This window comes from Ursus maritimus, unplaced genomic scaffold, assembly GCF_017311325.1.
Source record: "Ursus maritimus isolate PB19 unplaced genomic scaffold, ASM1731132v1 scaffold_14, whole genome shotgun sequence".
Classification (NCBI taxonomy): Eukaryota; Metazoa; Chordata; class Mammalia; order Carnivora; family Ursidae; genus Ursus; species Ursus maritimus.
In genome coordinates this window covers 2,135,597-2,158,785 of record NW_024423786.1, presented here as the reverse complement: position 1 = coordinate 2,158,785, position 23,189 = coordinate 2,135,597, and the positions used below count along the sequence as shown (strand labels likewise).

Below are 23,189 nucleotides of genomic sequence, written 5' to 3'. Positions count from 1 at the left end.
TCACAGCCAATTTCCCACTTAGTTTAAGCAATCTGTGTTACAGCAAAACACAAAATGAAAGAATTTGAGAGGGTCTTTCAAGTTTGATGTAGTAAGATTTGGCTTGATCGGGAGTTCTTTACCACCCTAAACCGAGTGTTTTCTGGCTTAGCTAGAGATGTGAAACTTACAGAAATTTCAGAGTCACACAAATCTGAGAGAAACTGAAAGTCAACAAGACCTTTTTAAATTCCCTGCAAAGGTCTAATGTTTTATTGTTAGTTTAAAAACTTAAAAAATGTATCACTTATATTTGATATATTTGGAAATGTGCATGCCCAAAAAATAGACAGTAAATTCGGAAGGAAAAATTGTTTCCTCATTTGAAAGGAAGGCACCCCCAACAAGTCTTTAGAAAAACAAAGGTTTTTTTAATTTGTCCCCAGGCATACACATAGGTCTAGCTCGGGTTCTAAAAATTTTAAGCTAGTAAGGACTTTTTTTTTTTTTTTTTTTTTGGTCCCAGTTTTAGAAGAAGGAGTTAACAAAAAAGAGCCTTCCAAAACTTCGTCATATAAATTCCTTTACAAACCTCTCCACAACACTGAAACAACACTCTAGTATGCTCATTTATACTACAGAAAAAACTATAGCATTTCGGGGAAGCCCACATTTATAGTTGGCAACGTAGAGTCACAAGGGACTAGGAGCCTTTATTATCAGTAGGAAAAGTAACAGTGATAACAATAACCATGTTTATTAGAAGCTTATCAGGTACCAGATATATTTCTTCTAATCCTTAAAATGGTTCTTTCCTATTCTGCAGGCCAGGAAGTCAAGGCCCGGAGAAGTGAAGTAGTCTGCCCAAGATGAGACAGCTAACAAATGCAGAAGCCAGGATTCAAATTCAGTTTCTTAGCCTTAAACCTCAAGCTTTAAAAAAATTGTATCATGTTTGCACTCCTGCTATGCTATTCTGTGGCTATTTTTTTTCCTTTAATACTGACACACAAATTATTTCATGGAAAGCTAAATCACATATTTGGGGGCACATCTGCATTCAGCAGTGATTGGCACCTATCCGCTTCTGAACACAAAACAAGCCAAGGCTTCCTGCAGACTGATCTCTCCTGGTAGACAAAACACGCTGCTTTCTAATAAACCATCCACGTTTCTCTTCTGGTTTCTGTTCTGTCTTTCCCCATCGAGGGCCTTCCTCCTCTCAACTCCAACTGCACTCACAATGTTACAGCCACATCAATGTAGCTAAGTACTGATACTCTGGATGACTTAACGTGTGTTAATTTAGTTTCTCCCCAACTACATCCTCACCAATTTAAAAACAAGACAAAAATCATACGTTATCTAGGGTATCAGACACCATCCATCTAGCCTGCCTTCCCAACCAAAAATAAGTGAGACTTCTCACAAATGATTTGTTTTTATATGAACAGTCTTGTAAAGATTTAAAAAATCAAATCATAGTTACGATCACATAGCTAACACCATTTGCTGAGTACTTTATAGGTTGCAGGCACGGAGGTAAGCACTATACATAGCTGATCTCACTGGATTCTCACAAAAAACCTCGAGGTGATTCTCCCCATTCTGAAGATGACAAAACAGAGGTTCAGGGCAATGCGTCATCACAAGATAACCACAGAGCTGGGGTTTAAATCCAGGCCAGCACACTGAACGCAGCTCCTTCCACTACTCCTTATAAATAAGCACAGCTACAGGTGTCACAGGCCACCGTTAAGGAAAGAAGGACACGGTGAAAATCCAGGCCCCTGGGGTGAGGACCTCACTGATGCCAGAGGAGTAACCCCATGCCTCCTCAGGGGCTCACCACTGAACCCACGTTCTCCCAAGTTGTGAAGGGAAGCTCAGCAAGCTTCTCCCAGCACTGAGATCCCCAAAAGCAGGAAGCATGTCTTTTTCCTTGGGCTTTCCAAAGCCTGCACTGTGTTGGGATGGCAGAGCCCACACTGCTGGTACTCATTAAATGGTGAGCAGCTGTTGAATTTTAGCAGCCCTCCCAAAGAGCTTCCCCCGGCGTCTGCCAGCCTCCACCTGGCCTGACACCAAGCCAGCTTCACCCAGAGGTCAGTCCCGCTTTCCATCCATGCCCATCTTCCTTCAAACCTTGCTCACCATGTTGCCCCATCACCTACAGCTCTGGCTGTACCATGAGAAACACACTGCCAAGAGCTCCTGCTTGCCCCTCTTTACAGCACTCCTCACGAACGCTGAAACTAGCCATAGGGCCGGCACCTGGCACCTTCCTTTGAAAAAACAGGAAACGGTTGAAGAATTTGAGACCAAAAACCACAAAAGAGGAAATAATTCCTAGCAAGAGAGCATCTCCACAGCATGAGATTTAATCCCAGCCTCGGAACCCCAGAACGACTTGGAGAAAAAGGGGGTTTTGTGGCAGTACAAGTTGAGAGAGGAGGGGGAAGAGAAGGAGAAGGGGGAAGGAAGGGAGGAGGGGAGGAGGGTTGGGAAGAGAGGGCTGGAGGAAGGGGAGGGGGAGGAGGAGGGGAAGAAGAAAAAGAAAGAAAAAGAGAAAGAACGCCGATGATGACATTAGACAGGAGAGAGGCCAGCTTTGTCTTGCATCCTGTTGAATAGCCAAGTAAAACAATGAATCTATTTTTTCCCTCCTCTTCTTTGCCTTAAAAAATTCAAGAATTTCATTTCCTTCTTTGAAACATAGCTCTTGCATAATTCCAGCGCTCGTTCCTGCTGTCTGCAGTGCTGAGGGAAGAGGGCGTTTGACTCTCCCCAGCGACCTCAGAAGTGGAGGCATTCCGGGGCCAAACTTCGCAGTGCTGGTCCGTGCTGGTCCGCAGGCCACAGCGGCGGCAGCGGAGCAAGCAGGCCAACGAGCGGCTCCCATTCCCGGCGCCTCCCCCACACACCCAGAAGGCGGCTAACTGCAGCACAGTTACTACTGCTAAGCCCAACAGCAAACCCCGGAGGTAGGCATTATTCTTTTCAAATGGGCAAAGAAACTAAGGTTCAGAAAAGCGAAATGTCCACAGTCACACAATAAGCTAGTAGAATGACCATAATTCCAATTTAAATCTTGCCTCTCTGACTCTGGAGCCCAGGCCTTTGCACTGCAGCCTCTTCACTCCAGGAAGTTGTGTGAGACAAAGTCTGAAGCCGCCTTCTGGATTTCCCAAAGGCAGCTATTAATTAGGCATGACAAGCAAAGTACCAAAGTTTACAGTGTTTGCAAACTTAAATATGTTTACTGGCTCCAAAATACAAAAAGAAAACGGTAAAAACTGGAATTACTCAAAGTTGAATTAAATGCCTGCTGAGATAGGAAAAGATGCCACCAGTACACTGAGGATACAATGCAGATAAAAGTATGTATAAATTGTATTTTATGTGGGACGTCAGCACATTTTATTCATGTTCATCTGCTTTCTAGGCTGCTGGGGGCTGGGGGGCTGAGGGGCTCAGGCCACAAAGGTCTCAAAGCAGCCCTCAGTTTCTCTGGCCCTTCTCACCAGAGGGCACTCCCACCAGGCCCGTGGGCAGACCCTGAGGAAACAGAGAGGGAACCGCCTCTGAGAGCAGAGGCCACGGCAAGCACTTCCTACAGGAGGCAGGAACAGCTTTCCAAGCCTCTTCAGATCTTCAGAGTTCCCAACCCCAAAAGACTTGTGCAGTTGGGTGAGCGGCCCCCCTCATCCATCTGAGAGGCTGTGGACCAGGCTGGAGCCAGAAAGACCTCTGAGCCCGAGCCCATCTGCCATCATCCACACGTGGGCACGAACAACCCCCCGGCGCTATCTTCGTCCGGGGACTCCGTTTTCAGCAGCACATCCTCTACTTCCAACTCTTCCACGGTATTGGTAAATATTGATAATTACCTCCAAATGCAAACGCGAAGCAGTCTGTGTTTTGAAATGCGGATCATAATTCAAATTGGAAGCTGACACTAATCATTTGATGCTCACTTGAAAAGACCAGATAGGCTATGCAGGAACATTTCAGTAGGGGGAATGATAAGGAGAAGGGAAATAAAAATTATTGGTATTTACTCAGCCTGCAATGCTTGTGGAAGGAAACTCTTTTAAAGGGGAGCACTTCAGAATGGTTATTCAATCTGAATTTTACAGATAGCACTGGAAATATTTTCTCACAGAATGCACTCTATCTCTACCATCATATCTCGCCGGTGTGCCGTTCACGTCTTTCATTGCAGGAATTCTCACTCAATTTTGCTCCATTATGAGCTGACGGTGACCCAGAGTATACAAGGCATTCAAGAATCTGACTGGAAATTACTACCAAGGAACATCTGTCCCATTCCCCGCTTGCCAACCCTGCCTTAGGGAGTGAAGATGGAAAACAACCCAGAATCCACACACAGAAACAACTTTTCATTCCCCTTACGAACTAGGCTGCTTTGGAAATTGAGGGCCCCCGGATTTTTCAGAAATTATGTTCCTGGAAAAACATGGCATGAGCCTCTTTTGAAAGCCTGCAGCTCAAAAACCTTCCTTTCCTACCCAGACCGTTCTAATAAAAGCCAGGACAGGAGCTTCATGGGGAAGCAAATGAGAAGGCCACCCATAGTTCTCCTCCCTCAGTGCTGTCAAATTCAAATTCTGTATGAAATCCTACTGATCAATTAAAGACCGTGAGGATGTCACAAATACTAATATATTCCACAGTGTGCGGCATCTATCTTATAGACACACTCACTTTGGAAGATTTATGTTGTGATTAGAAAAGATTAGAAGAAGACATCTGATTTCATATAGGGCTAAGCTTGGGAACCCAGCTTTTCTCGATGGCTATCAGAGGATTGAGGCAGCAGTGTGGCACCCCCCCCCCCACCTAGATTTCATTTTGTCTTGTTGCAGATGCTCAGAGGGGCCAAGCAACAGACACGCTTAGTGAATCAAATAAAAGGACAACTATCCGTGCCTGTGTCCCTAGCCTCATGTCCAACAAACCCCCACGCCCACAGGCTTAGAATGGGGTCAGGGCAGAGGGATCAACACCACAATAACCGTTCCCCACTACGTGCCACAAACTTTACAGCCATTTCTCTGATAGAACCACCCCAAGCAAGATAATCACCTGCATTCCAGGTGCACAAACAGGCTCAGAGAGGTGAAGGGGCACTGCCACTGGAATGCACAGTTCCTTCCACCTCACTGTCCCACCCTCCATCATCTCTGGCATTTCTTCGGGGCGCTGGACCTGGCTGCTGATGTTGCTGTATGCTAAGCTCTTTTGGGTGTTAATGTGTGGCAGGTACCTGGCACCCACAGTTCCAGGCTGGAGGGAACAGAATAGGTGTGAGGCCCCAACTTTGGCATAGGCTGTAATTTAGTGGGATGGGGGGCTGCACATTAATATGCATCTCTCTGGCCTGAAAGCCTCTACAGAAGAGCACGGGAGAGCTGAAAACAGGCCAATCCTTATACAAAAGCAGACATGGCCTATTTCAGATAGTAGATTGTGCCCCCGGGAGGCAGGGAGATCACCTTTTTGCTCTCCTGGAAATTCCTTGCTCTGGTTATACCATGAACTTGCAGAGAAAGGTTGATAACTGAAGCCCACATCTTCAAATGTTTTCAAAGTTAAGTCAGATAATCTTTACACTGAAGTGAAAGGGGAAGAATATACATTTGACCCCTTGCTTCAAACAAAAACCTTTCCATATGGTTTTTAATTAGAAAGCAGTTGTTTTGCTTTTGCAACACTCTTTAACCTCTGCCACTGTAGGTACAAGGCCGCAAACCGTACTTTTGTTTGATTAAAAAAAAATAAAAAATAAACGCTGAAAGAAAAAATATTTTTCTTTTTAGGGAAGGAAAAGATAGCAAGCAGCTATTTTTCAGAAGGGTCAGGCGCTTAAAGGCATATATGGGAGGTCATCATGGCTGTGGCTTACAGTTTATTTTGTCTTGAAAAAGTCCGAGGTCATTCTAACTACGCTGACCTGTTAACCTGCACACTGAGCATCTCCATCCAGGACCGTAAGCAAACACTGCCCTCTTGTGCACCGAACAGTCCCGGAGTCAGCGTGGAGATGGGTTCCACCTACCGCCCTGTGGACGGCTTGCAACTGCACAGCTGCCTCTCGGGGCCTGGAGATGTGTCAGGAAAAGGATGACACACATCTGTTACCAGGGCGCTTGCTAAAATGTCCCCAGATTGCCTTCCGAGACAGATTTTGAGATAAAGAGGAAGAGAGGAAGATTCAGCTGAAGAAATCAAACCAAAAATAACTGACTCTTATCCTTCCTAGAAAATATTCATTCCTCGAAAAGAAACTTTATTGGTCACCGTGACAAGTTTCCTCATTATGTACTTTTAAAAACTTTTAGAAACAGCTACTGAATCTACAATAACAAGTGCACAGTACTTCTTTTTTATCTGGGAAGTATTTGCCAGGCAAAGAGGTTCCATTCGATTCTAGATGGGGCAAAAAAAGGCAGGAGGAACCCAGGTTGCTCTTTCTCAAAGGACTCCCCCAAGGTTCAGTGGTATGGTCCACCTCTTTCTGATGAGCCCCAACATGTTATAGTTACCTGCAAACATTCTCCTCCAACCTGGGGACATGGCTGTCCCCAGAAGACCAAATTGTTATCTCAAGAGAGCTTTAAAGGACATGAACTACTGTCCCTTATTAAAGAACTTGAGAAAATTCAAAGGCAGAAAAATACCCACTCAAGGCTGGGGCCAGGCCAGGCCTGCTTGACAGGAACCTCCAGGGTAAGGTCCCGGTCTTCTCTAAATGGGTCTCCAGTTCCAGTTCTGAACCACAAACCATCAAAACGTTGCAACCACTCCTGTACCCTTCCAGGCACAATCCAGGATGGGCCAGATCTCCTGCTCAACTCACTTCTGGGGGAGAAAGAGAAGGGAAAATCTGTCCCCAATGCATTACCTTCAACCCAACAGGCACCCCAGAAGAAAACGGGTGGAGATAAAGATTTAGGGGAGTGTGCCGATGGGCTGTGATCAGGTCTCAGAAGGTGGGCTGGGTGCCGGCGACTTTAGCCACTTCACTTACCATCTCTGATATCCAGTGCTCGGTTTAGTGCTTTAGGAATGTGTCCTTAACCTTCACCTGGCTTGTAAATCATAAGCAGTAAATGTGAAATGCCAAACACAAGCACACAGCAGGGAAAACTATCTGGTACACTATGCCAGGATTATCTGCCAACTCCTGTATCCACTTCAGCCCTTCCCTCTACCATGGGAAGAAAATGAGGGGCACAGTACCAGAAACGGACAGGAGCCAAAGGATGGCCACTCTGAGACCATTCACCTCCAGAAGACCAGCAGCCTCCCTCCACTTGCTCTCTGTCCTCATCTCAGAATGATAAGACATGCAGATCCTTTATCCTCCAGCCACAGCGAGACTGACACACAGCTCAAGCATACATATCTGTCCAATATGCCAGCCCTACACCAGGGTCTGTTGTAGAAAACGGCTCTGGGGGGCGCCTGGGTGGCGCAGTCGTTGAGCGTCTGCCTTCGGCTCAGGGCGTGATCCTGGCGTTCCGGGATCGAGTCCCACATCAGGCTCCTCCGCTATGAGCCTGCTTCTTCCTCTCCCACTCCCCCTGCTTGTGTTCCCTCTCTCGCTGGCTGCCTTTCTCTGTCAAATAAATAAATAAATCTTAAAAAAAAAAAAAAAGAAAAAAGAAAAAGAAAACGGCTCTGATACAGTCAGCCAGAGCCCCAGAGCCACAGTCCCGACCTTTCTCCAGCCTCAAAACCCTCACATGCGCCACTCCTTCCCAGCACTCCAGGGGCTGCCGTGGCTCCTGTTCAACCTTCCGATTTTAGTTCCAACTTAACTTCCTCAGAAATGCCTTCCCTAGCCTCCAAATAAAGGAGACTCCGCACATCCATTTGTCCCTCTCTGGGCATCGTGTATCGTCCTTTGCAGCACTATCACAATTTCCAATGCTGTGCAATCCTGCTTACTTCTGTAACACCTGCCTCCTCCACTACCAGGTGGTCAGGTACCTGAAAGCCACTTCTTCCTTGCTCACCAATGGAAACCCAACTCCTGGCTCTAGATTGCTCTGGACTTGCTGAATGAATTAACTGATGTAATAACACACCTTTCCTTCTACAATGTCTGATCTTAAGGAATAAGGTCCCCTAGGACACTAGGATCTTGGGAAAAGAAATTAAAGAAAGCCGAGGAACCAGGCCAGGTGCTCAGACAGCCCCCAGCCTGTTGCAAGAGTGGGTAACAGAACACACCAGGAGCTGCCTGGGCAGGGATTGGGAAAGTCAGGTCTGTGACACTGCAACACCCAAGACACCAGCCCCTGAAGCCCACGGAGGCCTAGGACTGCAATGTCGCACAGTTTCAGGTGCTCTTGGACTTTCCCTCAAGAGAAAATATGAAGAACTAAATGGTGAGACTGGCGAGCTGATGAAGATGACTCAGAGTCTGGGGGCAGGCCTGCAGGAACAGCTACCCTCTTGCCTCAGGGAGCCCTCTTCTCTTTCCCCAGCAAGTGTCATATCATGCAAGCATTCTGTAATGGAATGGGAACCCCAAGTTCCCATCTGCCCTCCCAGGTTCATAAGAACTGGTGCTCCAGGAAGTTCACACTCAGGAGGAATTCTGGGCCCAAAGTTTGACCATCAGAGAGAGGAACATCTTTTTGTCACGTTGTCAAGCCAGAACGGGCAGAGCCAGGTCACTCGCAATCTACCTCTGGAGGGCCTCTTCTCCCTTCACCTTTGCAGCCTATTTGCAGAACAATCACCGGCACCCGGCACAGGCTTGCATTATGCTCATTTCCCCATCCCCAAGCTCTGGGGCAAGTTTAAAAGTCCTCGTCCTGTCTCAGAATCAGGTCTGAATTAATACCCTTCCTCAAAAGAACTCCAGTAGCAAAGTGAAAACAGACGCACTAGACAATGCCCTTTGAAAGCCCCAGCAGGGACAACTGGTGACAATGCAGCCCCTGGCTCTGAAAGAAACCTTAAGGTTAAAGGTTCACAGAGGCAGAAGAATTACCAAAGTACAAGTTTGTTCAAATTTCCTCCGGCAGATTTAAACAACCAGGGTCAAGCTGAAGATTGCTGGCAAAAACCTATGAGACAACCCAGCCCCTTTGAACTGCGTGGAGAAAGGAAAATATACGGTCTGGGAGGGATCTATGTTATAGCTTTTAAAAATGTTCTTGAAAAGGTCACCCCTGTTAACTCAAAATCAGCCCGCTGAAGGATGTTTGAAAACTGCCTCTCTAAAACAACAGGGCTGCTGGGCCCTCACCGTGTGCGGCGAGCAGCACTGAGGTCGCCGTGTTCCCGACATTAGTGTGCTGACCCTCTGTGGGCCATGAAATTAACCATCAGCACGGCAGAAATCTGCTCTGAGTTAAACTACTTTGCTACGCAAAGTGGCCTGAAAATGAAATATGAGGACCGAATTTCCACTGAAAGATGAACTTGTCTAACCTCAAGGCAGGCTTCCTCCACTGTGAACTCTGTGTGGCCACTGGTTTCCAGCACCGCAGGAGGGTGGGTAATTGCTGCAGGCAGTGGGAAATGACCCCTTATCCATCCACTCGTTCATTTACTCATGTCTGCGTGCACCAAACATTGACTCAGGGCCAGGCCAGGTCCTGGGCCCCTGCACACAGAGTTGAATGATAACAGGCTCCTGCCCTCAAAGGGATCAAGTCCAGCGGAAAACATAACCCAGTAAACAGAAAATGACAACAGATGTGGAGAAAATGAGATCCTAGGGTATAGATAGGATGTCAGAGGCCCTCAAACAAGGGTCACCTAATTTAGGCTAGAGAAAGCCAATACTGAGGCTTCCCAGAAAAGTGCATGTAGCCAGATGACGCAGCATCGAGAAAGCATGCTCTGTCTGTCTGAGACCTGCTAGTAGTTCGTTAAGCCGGGAGTCCTGGGAGAGACAAAGAGAGCGAGACAGAGAGACACAGAGCCATCAGAAGGGCTGATGTGAGCCATGCTGAGGAATTTGGCCTTCATGCCAATGGAGGGCAACTCAAGACTTTTAAAACAGGAAGGTAAAATAACTACATTAGCAATTTAGAAAGAGTTCTTGGCTACAGAGGGTGCCAGTGATTGTTCTGCAAATAGGCTGCAAAGGTGAAGGGAGAAGAGGCCCTCCAGAGGTAGATTGCGAGTGACCTGGCTCTGCCCGTTCTGGCTTGACAACGTGACAAAAAGATGTTCCTCTCTCTGATGGTCAAACTTTGGGCCCAGAATTCCTCCTGAGTGTGAACTTCCTGGAGCACCAGTTCTTATGAACCTGGGAGGGCAGATGGGAACTTGGGGTTCCCATTCCATTACAGAATGCTTGCATGATATGACACTTGCTGGGGAAAGAGAAGAGGGCTCCCTGAGGCAAGAGGCGGGGGAGGCTGGAATCAGAGAGACCGTGGAGGAACACCATCCAATTGGGCACTAATGGAGGCCTGACCTAAGGGAGCAGCTGCAGTGATGGGAAAGACCACACAGTCAGAGGACAGGCAGGAGGGACAAGACTTGGTCACCGATTTAAAAGAAGGACACACTGAGGATCGTTTCAAAGGTCATGCCCCGGTGAGCCTGGGTGGCTCAGTCAGTTAAGCATCCAACTCTTGGTTTTGGTTCAGGTCATGATCTCAGGGTCATGGGACCACCCCGCCCTCCCCTGCCCCGCATTGGGCTCCTTGCTCAGCTCAGAGTCTGCTTGGGAGTCTCTCTTCCTCTGCCCCTCCCCCCACTTACGTGCTCTCTCTCTCTCTTTCTCTAAGATAAGTAAGTAATCTTAAAAAAAAAAAAAAAAGTTCATGCCTTAGGAGAATGAAGGTACTGTTCCCCAGGAAGGTGAGGAAGTGAAAAGGGTGGTCTTGAGGATGTGGAGTCTGAGGACCTGTGATGTTCACTGATGAGGAAACCAGCCCAATAAGCAGATGGATCCACAAGTCTAGAACTTCCTACTGCAGTTTAATTAAAATTAAATAAAAGGAAATATCCAGTTCCTCAGCTGCACTAGCCACAGTAAGAGTACTCATTAGCCACATGTGGCTCACAGCCACCATGCTGAACTGTGCCACCATACAACATTTCCATCATCACATCCCAGCTGTTGGAAAGTGCTGAGCAAGGCCCCGCAGCGATTTCTGAAAAACTGTCACTCGCAGCCCAAGTGTCTATCAGCCCTCTCTTGGCCATACTGATTGCTGATGGTAACAAGGTCTGTGCTGGCAAACGTTGGCTTCCATTCCTGGTTTTTCCATCTACTTGTCTGTGTAAATGCTCAAGAAATGGAGGTCTTGTTATGCAGTCTTTTTTTTCTCTAGAGCGTAAGTTCTGAGGACTACGTCCGAATGTGCCCTGGATCACCATATTTCAGAAACAGGGAACACTGAGTAGACACATATGCGCACACACGTGAGGGTCTTCTGTGCTTATGGCATAAGGCCCTGAAAATCATCTAGAAATGACCACAAGCAGAGCTGTTTAAGTGCCACACTGCAATATAACTGGGAAGGCAGAGCTCTAGTCCCTGTGTCAGATGACCAAGGACAAGCCACTGACCCTCCCTTGGGCTTTAAGCAACCCAAATAAATCTATGATAAAGAGCGAAGCCACGAGGCCAGATAGGGCGGGTTCTTGAGGCCAAGCAGGTCAATGCTAGCAATTCCAAGCACCAATTTTAAAAGAAAAAAGTCAGGTTTATCTTTAGGTAGCACCTGTATATGCCACCAAGTAAATATCCTCAGGAAGTAGGTTAGAGACAAAGGAAATTATTTTAGTCTTCCTGAAGGCCCCAAGACAAGAGAGGCATCAGCACAACACAAGAGATATGGAAAGAAGGAAAGTCAACTTCTCTCTTAACAGCAAAACTTGTTTCTTCTCCTGCCAAGAGAGGATCACCACATTAACTAAGTCCTCCCCACTCTCTCCCCACCCACCCAAGGCCACTTCAAAGCAGCAGGAGCCTAATCACACAGCGCAAGAAAATAAAAGACCCAATTAACAAAGAAACAAAACTCAAACAATCCAGGGGAGAACGGAAGCTGAAATGTCTATTTTTGACAGACTGACTTCTATATAAACTGCTCCTCAGGAGCCACAATCCCTGCCACAGTGGGCAGGGGCTAAGGTCTGAGAGCGGCTTCCCGGCAAACCAGGGCCTCTGAAATCAAACTGGATTAGGCCCCCACGGAGTCAGCTACTGACCTCTGGAGTCCCGTTTTTGCGGGCTGTACACTGTACGGGGAAACCCTCCGACCTCTGGCTGGCAGAGCGGAGTGAGATAATAAAGGGTGTAGCGCGATGGCCAGCAAACAACAGATGTTCCCGAAGTGTCCGTTCCCCCTCCTTCCTTCTGAGAGGCAGACCTTCCTCGCCTCTGTTCTGCATTGCCACGTCAGCACCCACCAAAGCCACACTTTCCCTCCTGATGGTGTCCATTCTGCCTATGGTTGCCCTCCCTCCATCTTCCGGCCAGCTCTGGAAGCCTCAGTCAGAATCAGGAGAGGGATGCATGGCCCCAGACCACTTGTCACAGGCCCTCTCCTCAGACTCTTCAAAAGCCGGCAGGATCTCCCGGCTTAAAAACCGTCCACCTGCCTCTAACTACAGGCTCTCCAAGCTCCCTCAGGCCCAAGGGTCTCTACAGCTCAGCTCCATAGCCCGCTGCTTCCCTGTGAGCTATACAGTCCAGCCCTCCCTTCACCCCTGTGTCCCCGTCCACTCTCGAGTCCTCTAGCGGGAAAGCCTCTCCTCTTCCCACTGAGAAAATCTCAGCCATCCTTCAAAGCTCTGATCCTCCTAACTCGCCCATGACCCTCATGCCCTGGCCTTACCTTCTCCCACTTCTCCCACAGACTGGCTGCCCCCTTCTTTGGCCAGGTCTGCTCTCACACCTCTGACTGCTCAGGCCGCTCCCCGGGTCTGCTCTGCCCTCTCTTTTTCTCTGCCTGGAAACCTCCAGGTCACCCTTCCAGGCCCAGCCCAGGGTTCCCTCCTGAGGCATGCCCTTCCTGCCTGTCCCAGGCAGAGGCACTCATACCCTAAGCTGCTCTTCATAAAGCCATAAGATGACTCCGCATCTTAACCGGCTGTTGGCCCTGCCTCCTGCTCCTCCCTGGCCCTCCGGACCATGAGCTCCTTGAAAATAGGCGCGTCTGTATCTGCCCTCACATCCAAGCAGAGTGTACAATATGTGTCTGTAGAGTCTCTGAATAAATGGATAAAAGCACTAAATCACAGTGCCATCTGATCCTCTCCCATCATACAGGCTGACGAAAGCCCTCAAAATGGGGGCTACAAGCCCAAATGTCTACAGGGCCCAGGCAATCTAAAGAGCACATGCCCCCTTTACCCAGCTCCAGGCCTGTGCCACCACACTGGAGCATGGCTCTGCAGATACGAAAATCTTGTGTTTCTAAGAAGCCAGGAATCTGGGTTGTTAAATGAGATCTCCTGATTTATTTATTGGGGGGGGGGGTGCAGAGGGAGAGGGAGAGAGAGAATCCTAAGCAGGCTTCACGCCCAGCATGGCTCAATCTCACAACCCTGAGATTATGACCTGAGCTGAAATCAAGAGTTGGACATTCAACCAACTGAACCACCCAGGCGCCCTGTATCTCCTGATTTTTAAATACTAGCAATGAATATTTTTTAATTCTAATGATTAGATGGGCCACCAAAACACATCTGTAGGCCAGACTGTGAACAAGACCCTAATGTGGGATGAGACCCTACCACTGGATGAACAGACAGGACGACCCATTCTCCTGTCAGGCACTAAGGACAGAAATGGAAGATCCAGGAATAGAACAGGAAGGATCCCAACAGGCCCTCCATACACAAGCAAATGGCACTTACTACATGCTTACCATAGCCCAAGTAATGTCTTAGGCACATTTAATCCTCTCAATATATATTCATTTATTTAATTCAATTCAACTAAATTATTTAACTCAAATATTATTGAGTAAAGATAACCCACAGAAAAGGAAAAAATATTTGCAAATCATCCATTAGTAAGGGTCTAGTATTCAGAATACATAAAGAAATCAATAATAAAAGCCAATAACTCAATTTAAAAAATGGGCAAAGGATCTGAATATTGACAATTCTCCAAAGAAGATATACAAATGGCCAACAAGCAATGAAAAGATGTTCAACATCACTAGCCATCAGGAAAATGCAAATTAAAAGCACAATGAGATAGCACCTCACACCCACCAAGACAGCTATAATCCAAAAGACAGAAAATAACAGGTATCGGTAAGGATGAAGAGAAATCAGACCAGTGTACGCAACTGGTGGGAACGTAACGTGGTGCGGCTGCTATGGAAAACAGCCTGGCAATTCCTCAAAAGTAGAAATAGTTACCCTATGACCCAGTAATTCCATTCCTAGGTATATACCAAGGAAATAAAAACCTATGTCCACACAAAGACTTGTACACAAATGTTCACAGCAGGATTATCCCTAATCGCCAAGAAGTGGAAACAATCAAATGTCCTTCAGCTGATGAACGGATTAAAAAGCAGTATACACGCATACAGGAATACTATTCAGCCATAAAGAGGAATGAAGTACAGCTGGGGGAGGCGGAAGGGAGAGTTACTGTTTAATGGACGTAGAGTTCCAGTTTTTTGGGTTTTTTTTTTTAAGATTTTACTTATTTATTTGACAGACAGAGCACGTACACACACACAAGCAGAGGGAGAGGGAGAAGCAGGCTCCCCATGGAGCAGGGAGCCTGACGTGGAGCTCAGTCCCAGGACCCTGAGATCATGACCTGGGCCGAAGGCAGACACTTAACCAACTGAGCCACTCAGGCACCCCCTGAGTTTCAGTTTTTTAAGATGAAGAGTTCTGGAGATGGGTGCCACTGGACTATAAACTTAAAAATGGTTAAACAGTCGGGACACATGGGTGGCTCAGTCAGTTAAGCATATGACTCTTGATTTTGGCTCAGGTCATGATCTCAGGGTGGTGGGATGGAGCCCCAAGACAGGCTCCCTGCTGACCACCGAGTCTGCTTTAGATTTTCTCTCTCCCTCTCCCTCTGCCCCTCCCCACCCCTTTCTCTCTTTCTCCCTGTCTTTCTTTCTCTCTCTACCCCCTTAAAAAAAAAATGGTTAGATGGGAAATTTTATGTAATATGATGTACATTACCATAATTAAAAATAAATTTTTAAAAAATTTCTCTAAAAAAGGAATGAAGTATATGTACTCCATATTACAACATGATGAACCTTGAAAGCATCACACTGATTGAAAGAAGCCAGTTGCAAAAGGTCACATGTTGGATGATTCCATTTTTATGAAATGTCCAGCAAAGGCGAATCTGTGGACATTAAGTAGATCAGTGGTTGCGTAGACCTGGGGGAGGGGAGAATGGAGAGTGACTGCTAATGAGTATGGGGTTTCTTTTTGTAGTGAATAAATATTCTCAACTTAGGTTGTGACAATGGCTCTACACAACTCTGGGAACATACTGAAAACCACCAAAGTGTACACTTGAAATGGATGCATCTTGTGGTATGTGAATTTTATCTCAATAAAAATGTTTACAAACATTACTGAATATCTACTCTGTGCTAGGCCCTGGACTGGCCCTAGAGCTACCAAGAAATTCAGATGTGGTCTCTGTCCCTGAGATGCCTCCAGACTTAAAGGAACACTTGAATAAAGGGAAGCCAGCCATTGCAGCAGAGCAGTAGAGACACGAGGTGCCATCCGACCCTAGGAGGGCTCATTCCTGCTCCTCGTCCCACCCAGAGGCCATCACAGAAACGCCAGGCTCCTTCTCACCAGGACACGGGCCTCCAGATCACCAAGTGCACCCGACCTACAGACACGGTCACCCTGGGCACAGTCTCAAAGGCCTGCTGGGCAAAGGAACAGACTCAACCTCCAAGACAAGGGTGCCTCATCCCTAGCCTGTTCGAGGCTCCGGCCAACAAAAGAATGACCGAGCAGGGAATATGTCTCAGGGCTTAATTTACGGGTTGTTTCCTGGGATGCCTGCCCAAATCTTATTCCAACCTGGATGAAGTGATTCTGAAGAAAAACCCAGGAGACAAAGAAGATAGAAAACAAAGGAGATGCTAAGTAAAAAGTTTAAAAGCAATTAATTTTAAATGATTACAGCTTTACCAAAAGCTGTGGCTATGATTTCCTTCTGACTTTGATTATAACCTTCCAGCAAAATATTTGCCTCCAGAAGGCAAAGTCTTTGCATTATTTTCTATTCCTAGCATGACTACAAAAATATTCTTTGATTTAACATTTGATATGTTTTGTTCTCAAGGGCAAGCCCCATGAGAAGAAAAATGTACCCCAACAGAATGAAATATGACTACCTGCTTCCATTTTTCTTTCCTGTTGGTTCCTGCTCAAATATTCTGCATTAATTTAAACTCAAGGCTGCGTCTCTGATGTTGTGTTACCTTCACACTGTCACCCAAACCAAAGCAAAGTCACCTGCCGTCCAGTGCCAGGAGCATGGGCTGCAGACAAAGCTCAATTTGAGAGTCTCCTGGAGACAGCAAAAGGCACTCCAACTTGGAAGGAGATCGGGAGGGGTGAGAGTGATAAGGTAGCAGGCAACACAGAAAAACCTGTATTTGAACACAGGCACATTTGGCACTGAGTGCAGCCAACTTCCTACTGGACGGAGAGAGGTTTTCAGCACATTAACACAAGAGGCACCAGTACTGGCCTCTGCTTCACTCAGTGGTAGAGGGCATCCCAGAACTGGCACTGCAGAGGAGAATCTACTGCTACGGTGTGTACCTCTTAACACAGAAGAGAAAATCAGAGGCAGCACTCCCAGAGTGAGCACGAGGTGTACAGGGGACCCAGGCCTGGCAGATGCTAGGAGCTAAGAGGTTAAGTTCGCAGCGCCTGGGGGGCGCAGTCGTTAAGCGTCTGCCTTCGGCTCAGGGCGTGATCCCGGCGTTATGGGATCGAGCCCCACATCACGCTCCTCCGCTGGGAGCCTGCTTCTTCCTCTCCCACTCCCCCTGCTTGTGTTCCCTCCCTCGCTGGCTGTCTCTCTCTGTCAAATAAATAAATAAAATCTTAAAAAAAAAAAAAAGAAGAAGTTAAGGTTAAAGAAGTATTTCCACTTATATCAACTCCTTTAAACATGTCTCAATATTTTAGGACACACATGTATGAATACCATAACATAACAACATACTGCTGTACAGATTTATAAAAAGACCAGAGGCAAAGAAAACCAAAATCGGGTTTTTTGTTTGGCTGGCTGGTTTTACATTAGCATAATGCCCAAATTCCGTGCACCGCCAGGCCCCTTTGTTGTCTCTGCTTATACAGCTACCACGCTGCTTTCTGGGTATTATGTGGAGGTACCCGAAGGGTAATGTAAAAAATCTGGTTGAAAACACACATTCATTCACACACCTTGTTTCTCGGGTCCAAAGAGAGCGTCTCAGACAGACTGCAGAAAAACTGCAGGGCACACTCCTTGATGAAACAAGCCAAAGGGACAAGCACTTTCTCCACATCGGCACCAAGAGCACAGGGAGTTGGAAAAACAGAGAAGGCAAAGTAGCTTAAGTTTTACCAAGACTGTTTTCTCCCAGGCTGCAGAGACAAAGACCCCCGGGACTGCTGACTGTTTTCCCTCCAAAGAGAGTAACCAAGTCAGACTTACAAGGCTTTGGCTGCTGTCATCAGCTCCAGCCAGGGAGGATCCAGAGACCCAGAGAGGGTCCAAGCCAGGCAGGAAGCACCGCTTAAATAGTGGGCAGAGGAGGCAAGGGATCAGGCGACAAGTCGTGGCAGAAGAGCTGCTGTTCATTAACAACTGGAACAAAAGACCAGGAGACAATACACTGTTAATCCTAGCAGCCACAAGAGGACTATAAATTGCCAAGCCAAGATACCAGCATTTTTCAGCTCTCCTCTTTCCTGCCAGAGTTAGATTGAGGATGGGTCCAAGTCCCTCACCCCCACCCAAGTCTTTAAAACATACATTACTGAATCTTTTTGAAGTTCTAACCCTGAAAGATTTATACCCTAAAATGGATTAGAGAAAAATACTGCCCTGAGACACTACTATAGGGGGCTGGAGTGGACAGATATACTTTTTCATTCCCATTGAGAATGCCGGAGTAGGAGCTGTGGGTCAGATTAACACAGGTTCAGAGCTAGCCCTGACACAGGAACTGTGCTCCCTGCCTAACCTCTCTGAGCTTGCTTTTTCACCTGTAAAATGGGAATACCACCTCTTACCTCACGAAACGGCTCTGAGTGTTAAATGGGGAAAGAAAATAGCTTAAGGGCAGCACTAAATAAAGGCTAAGTACTAGTGTCACTATTAACCTCCCCCTGGTACCACAGGAGTTTTATCTACGGCCACGTGGCTCAAGGAGATACAGCCCAATTTTCTCCTAAGTTAAGAAAGGAACGTTTTGGGTAGTGAAAATACTTTGGGGGGAGCAATAGAATCAAAGAGAACTGCCTTTAATATAAGATATATTAAACTTCAGGGATATCATCATAGAACTGAGACAATCATTCTAATTTCCTTCTACTAGGGCTAATGTATTCAGCAAGGGGTCTAAATCACTCACAGCAAGTCGGGAATTCTAACAAGAGCCCAATCTTCCAGCAATCCCAGGTATGGGTGCATTGCCTGCCGCCAGTACGAGTCCCTCCCCCAGAATCTTGCATCGGCCTAAAGCTCAGGCCAAATCTTGTCACAACCCTGCTTTAAAACGCTGCCAAGGCCCTTAGAAGAAATCTATGCTAAGGGCCTAACCTAATCTAAGTTCAACACTCAGCACTCTAAAGGATCTGGCCCACCAACCCTTCTACCTCCATCTGCGTCACACCTCCCCAAACATCATGCTGATTTCCAGCCACAACTAAATGCTAGCAGTTACCTCTGACTCTAAACAGACAAAAAGGCAGGTTTAAACCACAGAGGCCTGACCAGGCATTTCCTCCACTAGGAAAGCTCTTCTTTCCCCCATCATGCCCTATACCCCACTGCCTAGCAAAGGCAGTTATTCCTGCTTTTGTCCTGTATGCAGAAAGCTCTGAAAGGTCACTCTGCACATGGGACAATGCCCTCTCCCCAGCTCTGCTGTTAGCTCCTAGAGGGAGGGAAAAGAATCAACATGCATAATGTATCTACTGGAGGCCAGGCCCCATGCTGACTGCTTTCTGTCCACTAACCCATGAAGAAAGTTCTTTGCTCACTATGACCATCCAGCGCAGGAAGTGGGACACAGCTTCACCCATTCAGACTTACCGAATGCCTACCACACACCTGGCTCTGGCGCAAATGCTGAGAATACGCTCGTAAATAAGCCAGACATGATTCCTACTTTGCTCTCGGGGAGGACAGGGACAGTCAACAAGTAAACACACAGTTATTAGATAGCGAAAAGGGCTGTGAGGAAGTAAAACAGGGACATGAGAAAGTACATGGGGGAAANGTCGAAGACACTTTAGCTAGGCAGCTCAGAGGAGCCTTCTCTAAAGGACACTCAAGCTGAGATATAAATGAGGAGCCAGATGTACCAAAGAGAGGGAACAGCAGGTGCAAACCTAGCCCATTCAGTAAGAATGAGGCCAGTGAGACTGAAGGTCAGAAGCAAGGGATGAGCTCAGAGGAAGACGGAAGCCAGATCGTGGGTTCTGTGGCCCACAGAGAAGAGGCCGGCTTTTACTCTAAGAACAAAGAGAAGCCACTGGGAAGTGTTGAAGCTGAGGGCTGACGTGATCTGATGAACCTCTGTAAAAGGAGTTCGCTGCCTACTGTATGGAAATGGAATAGCAGGAAGAGGAGGGCAAGCAGGCAGTGAGAAGAAGGTCCAGTCTTATAGGAGGCCAGCTGACAGAGGCAGGGATTTGGCCTCTGGAGCACTCTCAAGAAGGCAAAGACGGCTATGGATTTATGAGTCATGAGGATAGGTAACTAAAGGTATTAACCAGATCCAGGTTAGGGGCAGCAGAGTTAGGTAAGCACCAGCCCAGTGTTCTTTATACTTTCCTTTATCGGAAAAATAGGTCTAACACTCCCACCACTTGGAGTTGTTGCACAAATGCAAATTCTTAGCAACAGGCATGGGCCAGAGTAGGTACTCAAATATGGGCGCCCTTTCCCTCATTTTTTCTCATTTCTCTGCAAAGGGTGGGAATCTGATCTATGGAAGGAAGACAGTGGCAGCTTTGGCCTCACCATCCCACTGTGTTCAGGTTGCATTTTAACGGCTATAAGAAGGTAAGAACAGTCTCCTCGCTCAGGAGGTAAGAGAAAAGTAAGAAGAGCCACGATGTACGTACAAGAGAAAAAAATCCTCTTTTTTTCTTTTACAGTTTTGCAGTCTAAACTAAGTACTTGCCAAATTCTTGGAGGCATTAAAATTTGGTTATATAGGATAAGGCTGGCACCTGAAACATTTTGTCCTACAAAGAGCTTCTCTATAAATGGATATGTTAGAAGAGGGCCAGGGGGAGTATAAAGTGATCTGAGGAAGCATGGCAAAGAGCTCCAGCTTTGGGACCAGGGGAACCTGGGCTGTGCCACTTACCAGCAGCGTCCCTATGCCCCAATTTCTTCAACAATTAAATGGTAACCACCACACTCCTTGCATAGTTTGCCTGGGAAGTGGCAAACATGCGAGAAAAGCAAAGCCAATAAAGAGCTGTGTGGTTGCTATCTGCCAGTGCATGGAAGGTCCAAAATTAGGTTCAAAGATCGCACAGTAAGTAAAGGAAAAAGCCAGGCCTCGAGCCCAGTTCTGACTTCAAAAACATGTCCTTCATTACTCACCTACACTATTTACTAAGAAAAACAACAATAATAACAAAAACCCTAAAAGTGCCTTCTTGTTTTATTTTAAACTGGCTCTTCCATCTCCAACCTAGACTGGCTCAGACTACATGTCTTAAAATGTACTTGGACTTGACTAAACAGAATTGTTAAGAGAAGGGAAGGGGAAAAGGGTAGAGAGGATCACATGACCCTTAACATTCATCTGACGACTAAAACATGACTTAGTGGAAGACTTTAGGTCGTGTGACCTTGGGCAGGTCCCTTCCCTTTAGCCTCCACTTCCTCCACTGTGAAATGGAGAAATGACCTCAGACTGCCTGCAGCATGGAACAACTGGGAGGTAACAAAGATCGAAGTACTTAATACTCATCACTACAGCTGGGGCCCAATATGCCCAGCGACCAATGAGGTCATCTGCCCAATATATATTCCCATTTGTGCTTATAGGTGTAGAGGATATCTTATAATTGGAAGGAAACAGAAGGCAATGGAAAACAGGAAAGTAACCAAATACTTGGGTCAACAGTGAACAAGAGACTTCTTTTAGCTGTACACCCTTTTATGCCAGGTGCTTCTATTATTTTATCATTTTCCTCTAAAAACAGAGCAAGTTTTAAAGCCCTGTCCACAGATTTAACTGTGGTAAAATGTGTCCCCAAAAGTAATCCACAAAGGTATAATAGCGGCTTCCTCTGGAGAAATAGGAGGGGCAATTAGGGGACTTTTGCCTAATTTGAAACGTTCAATTTCTTCACAAGCCGAACATATTCATGTATTACCTGTATAATTAAAAATTTATTAAGTGGTACATCTTTGGAGGGCATTTTGGCAGTACCCATCATGACTGAAAATGCATGTGCCCTTTGCCCCAAGCCAGTTCAGTTCTAGGAGCTTACCCTACAGATAGATTAGCACCCCCACCAGACTTGTTCTAGAAAATTCACTGAAGCATCATTAGCAACAACTGGAAAGGACGTAAGCGTCCAGCATTAAGAGTTAGTTAAGAAAACGGTGGCACAAGTGTACAGTGGAAGTTTACATGACCCTTAAAAATAATACAGCTTTGGGGGCACCTGGGAGGCTCAGTCCACTAAGACTCGATTTCTGCTCAGGTCATGATCTCAGGGTCCTGAGATTGAGCCCCACTAGGGCTCTGTGCTGGGCGTGGAGCCTGCTTCTGATTCTCTCTCCCTCTCTAATAAATAATTATAATATAGTTTTGTGTGTATAGATATGGAGCCCTTGGTGGTGACTAAAACAGTGTATCCAGTGTTACCATTTTGTCAAGAGAAAGAAGAGCAAGGGGGTTTACATACACAGAGGTAGGCTTGTCTTTACATGGAGTTTTTTGAAATGATACATGGAACTGGGAACAGCGGTAGACTCTGGTTGACTCTGAAAATGGGAACCAGGAGACCAAAGAACGGATGAGTGGAGACTTCTTTTTTTGGGCACTTTTTACATATGCCCTTTTGCTAGTCTTTGAGTTTTCTTACTTGTTCGTGTATTACAAACTCATCTTGAAAACAAACCAAAAAAACAAAACCAAAAACTTTAAGGAAGCACCTTCCTGCGCGGTTGTGCTGGGTGGGAAGAGCTTCCAAGTCAGCCGGCCGCCAGTTCGAGTCCCAGAACCTCCGCTCCCTTGCCGCGCGGGGCCTTGGGCGAGCCCCGTCCGCCTCTCGCTACCTGGGGGTGGGGAAGCCCCGGCCGTGAGGTGAGGCCGTCTCCCTTCCCGGGCAGCGGCTCGGGCGAGCTCGGACACGGGGCCCGGCCGCTCCGCCCAGCGTCCCCGAGCCCGGCTCCCGCCCCGGCCCGCGCTCACCGCCAATGATGGTCCGGATGAGGGAGGCGTGCCCGGGGCAGTCGACCAGCGTGACCTGAAGCTGCGGCTCGCCGGGCTCGGGCTCGGCTCCGGACGCCGCCGGGGGCTCGGGCAGCGCCGACCGCAGGCGCGCGGGCAGCGGCACCGAGAAGCACGAGAAGCCCAGGTCGAGCGTGATGCCGCGCTCGCGGCTCTGCGGCTGCTTGTCGAAGGCGGCGGTGGAGGCCGTGGTGCTCAGCGCCCGCGCCAGCGCCGTCTTGCCGCTGTCGATGTGGCCCAGCACGCCCACGTTCACGTTCACCCGTCGACCTGCCATGCCGCCGCTGCCGCTGCCGCCCGCCGGCCCTCCCCTCCCGCGGCCGCCGCTGCGGTCCGGCCAGTTAAGCCGCCCCCCCGCAACTCGCGCGCCGGGTACGCCGGTTCCGGCCCCGAAGCTTCCGCCCTCTCGGCGCCCGCGGGCGCTGCCTGGCCCCGCGCAGTAGGAGGGGGCTCCGGGGTCGGGACTTGAGCATGGTCGCCGACTGTGGGGCTGTTCTCTCACCTGGCTCCTGCCACCTGATGCTT

At 47.6% G+C, this 23,189-nt stretch overlaps 1 protein-coding gene across 3 annotated transcripts in view; it reads right to left on the bottom strand.

Annotated features, from left to right (window-relative positions):
• Positions 1-22,986, bottom strand: part of EEFSEC (eukaryotic elongation factor, selenocysteine-tRNA specific) — a 249,804-nt gene extending 226,818 nt beyond the window's left edge. For 2 of the 3 annotated variants that reach the window (XM_040628368.1, XM_040628370.1), the window contains exon 1: positions 22,626-22,986. In XM_040628368.1, coding sequence (XP_040484302.1) covers positions 22,626-22,941 — 316 coding nt within the window. In that variant the 5' untranslated portion in view covers positions 22,942-22,986. Of the gene's footprint in view, positions 1-17,665; positions 17,819-22,625 lie in introns of all 3 variants that reach the window. The other variant, XM_040628371.1, reaches the window with a different exon arrangement.
• Between the last annotated feature and the right edge of the window lie 203 nt (positions 22,987-23,189).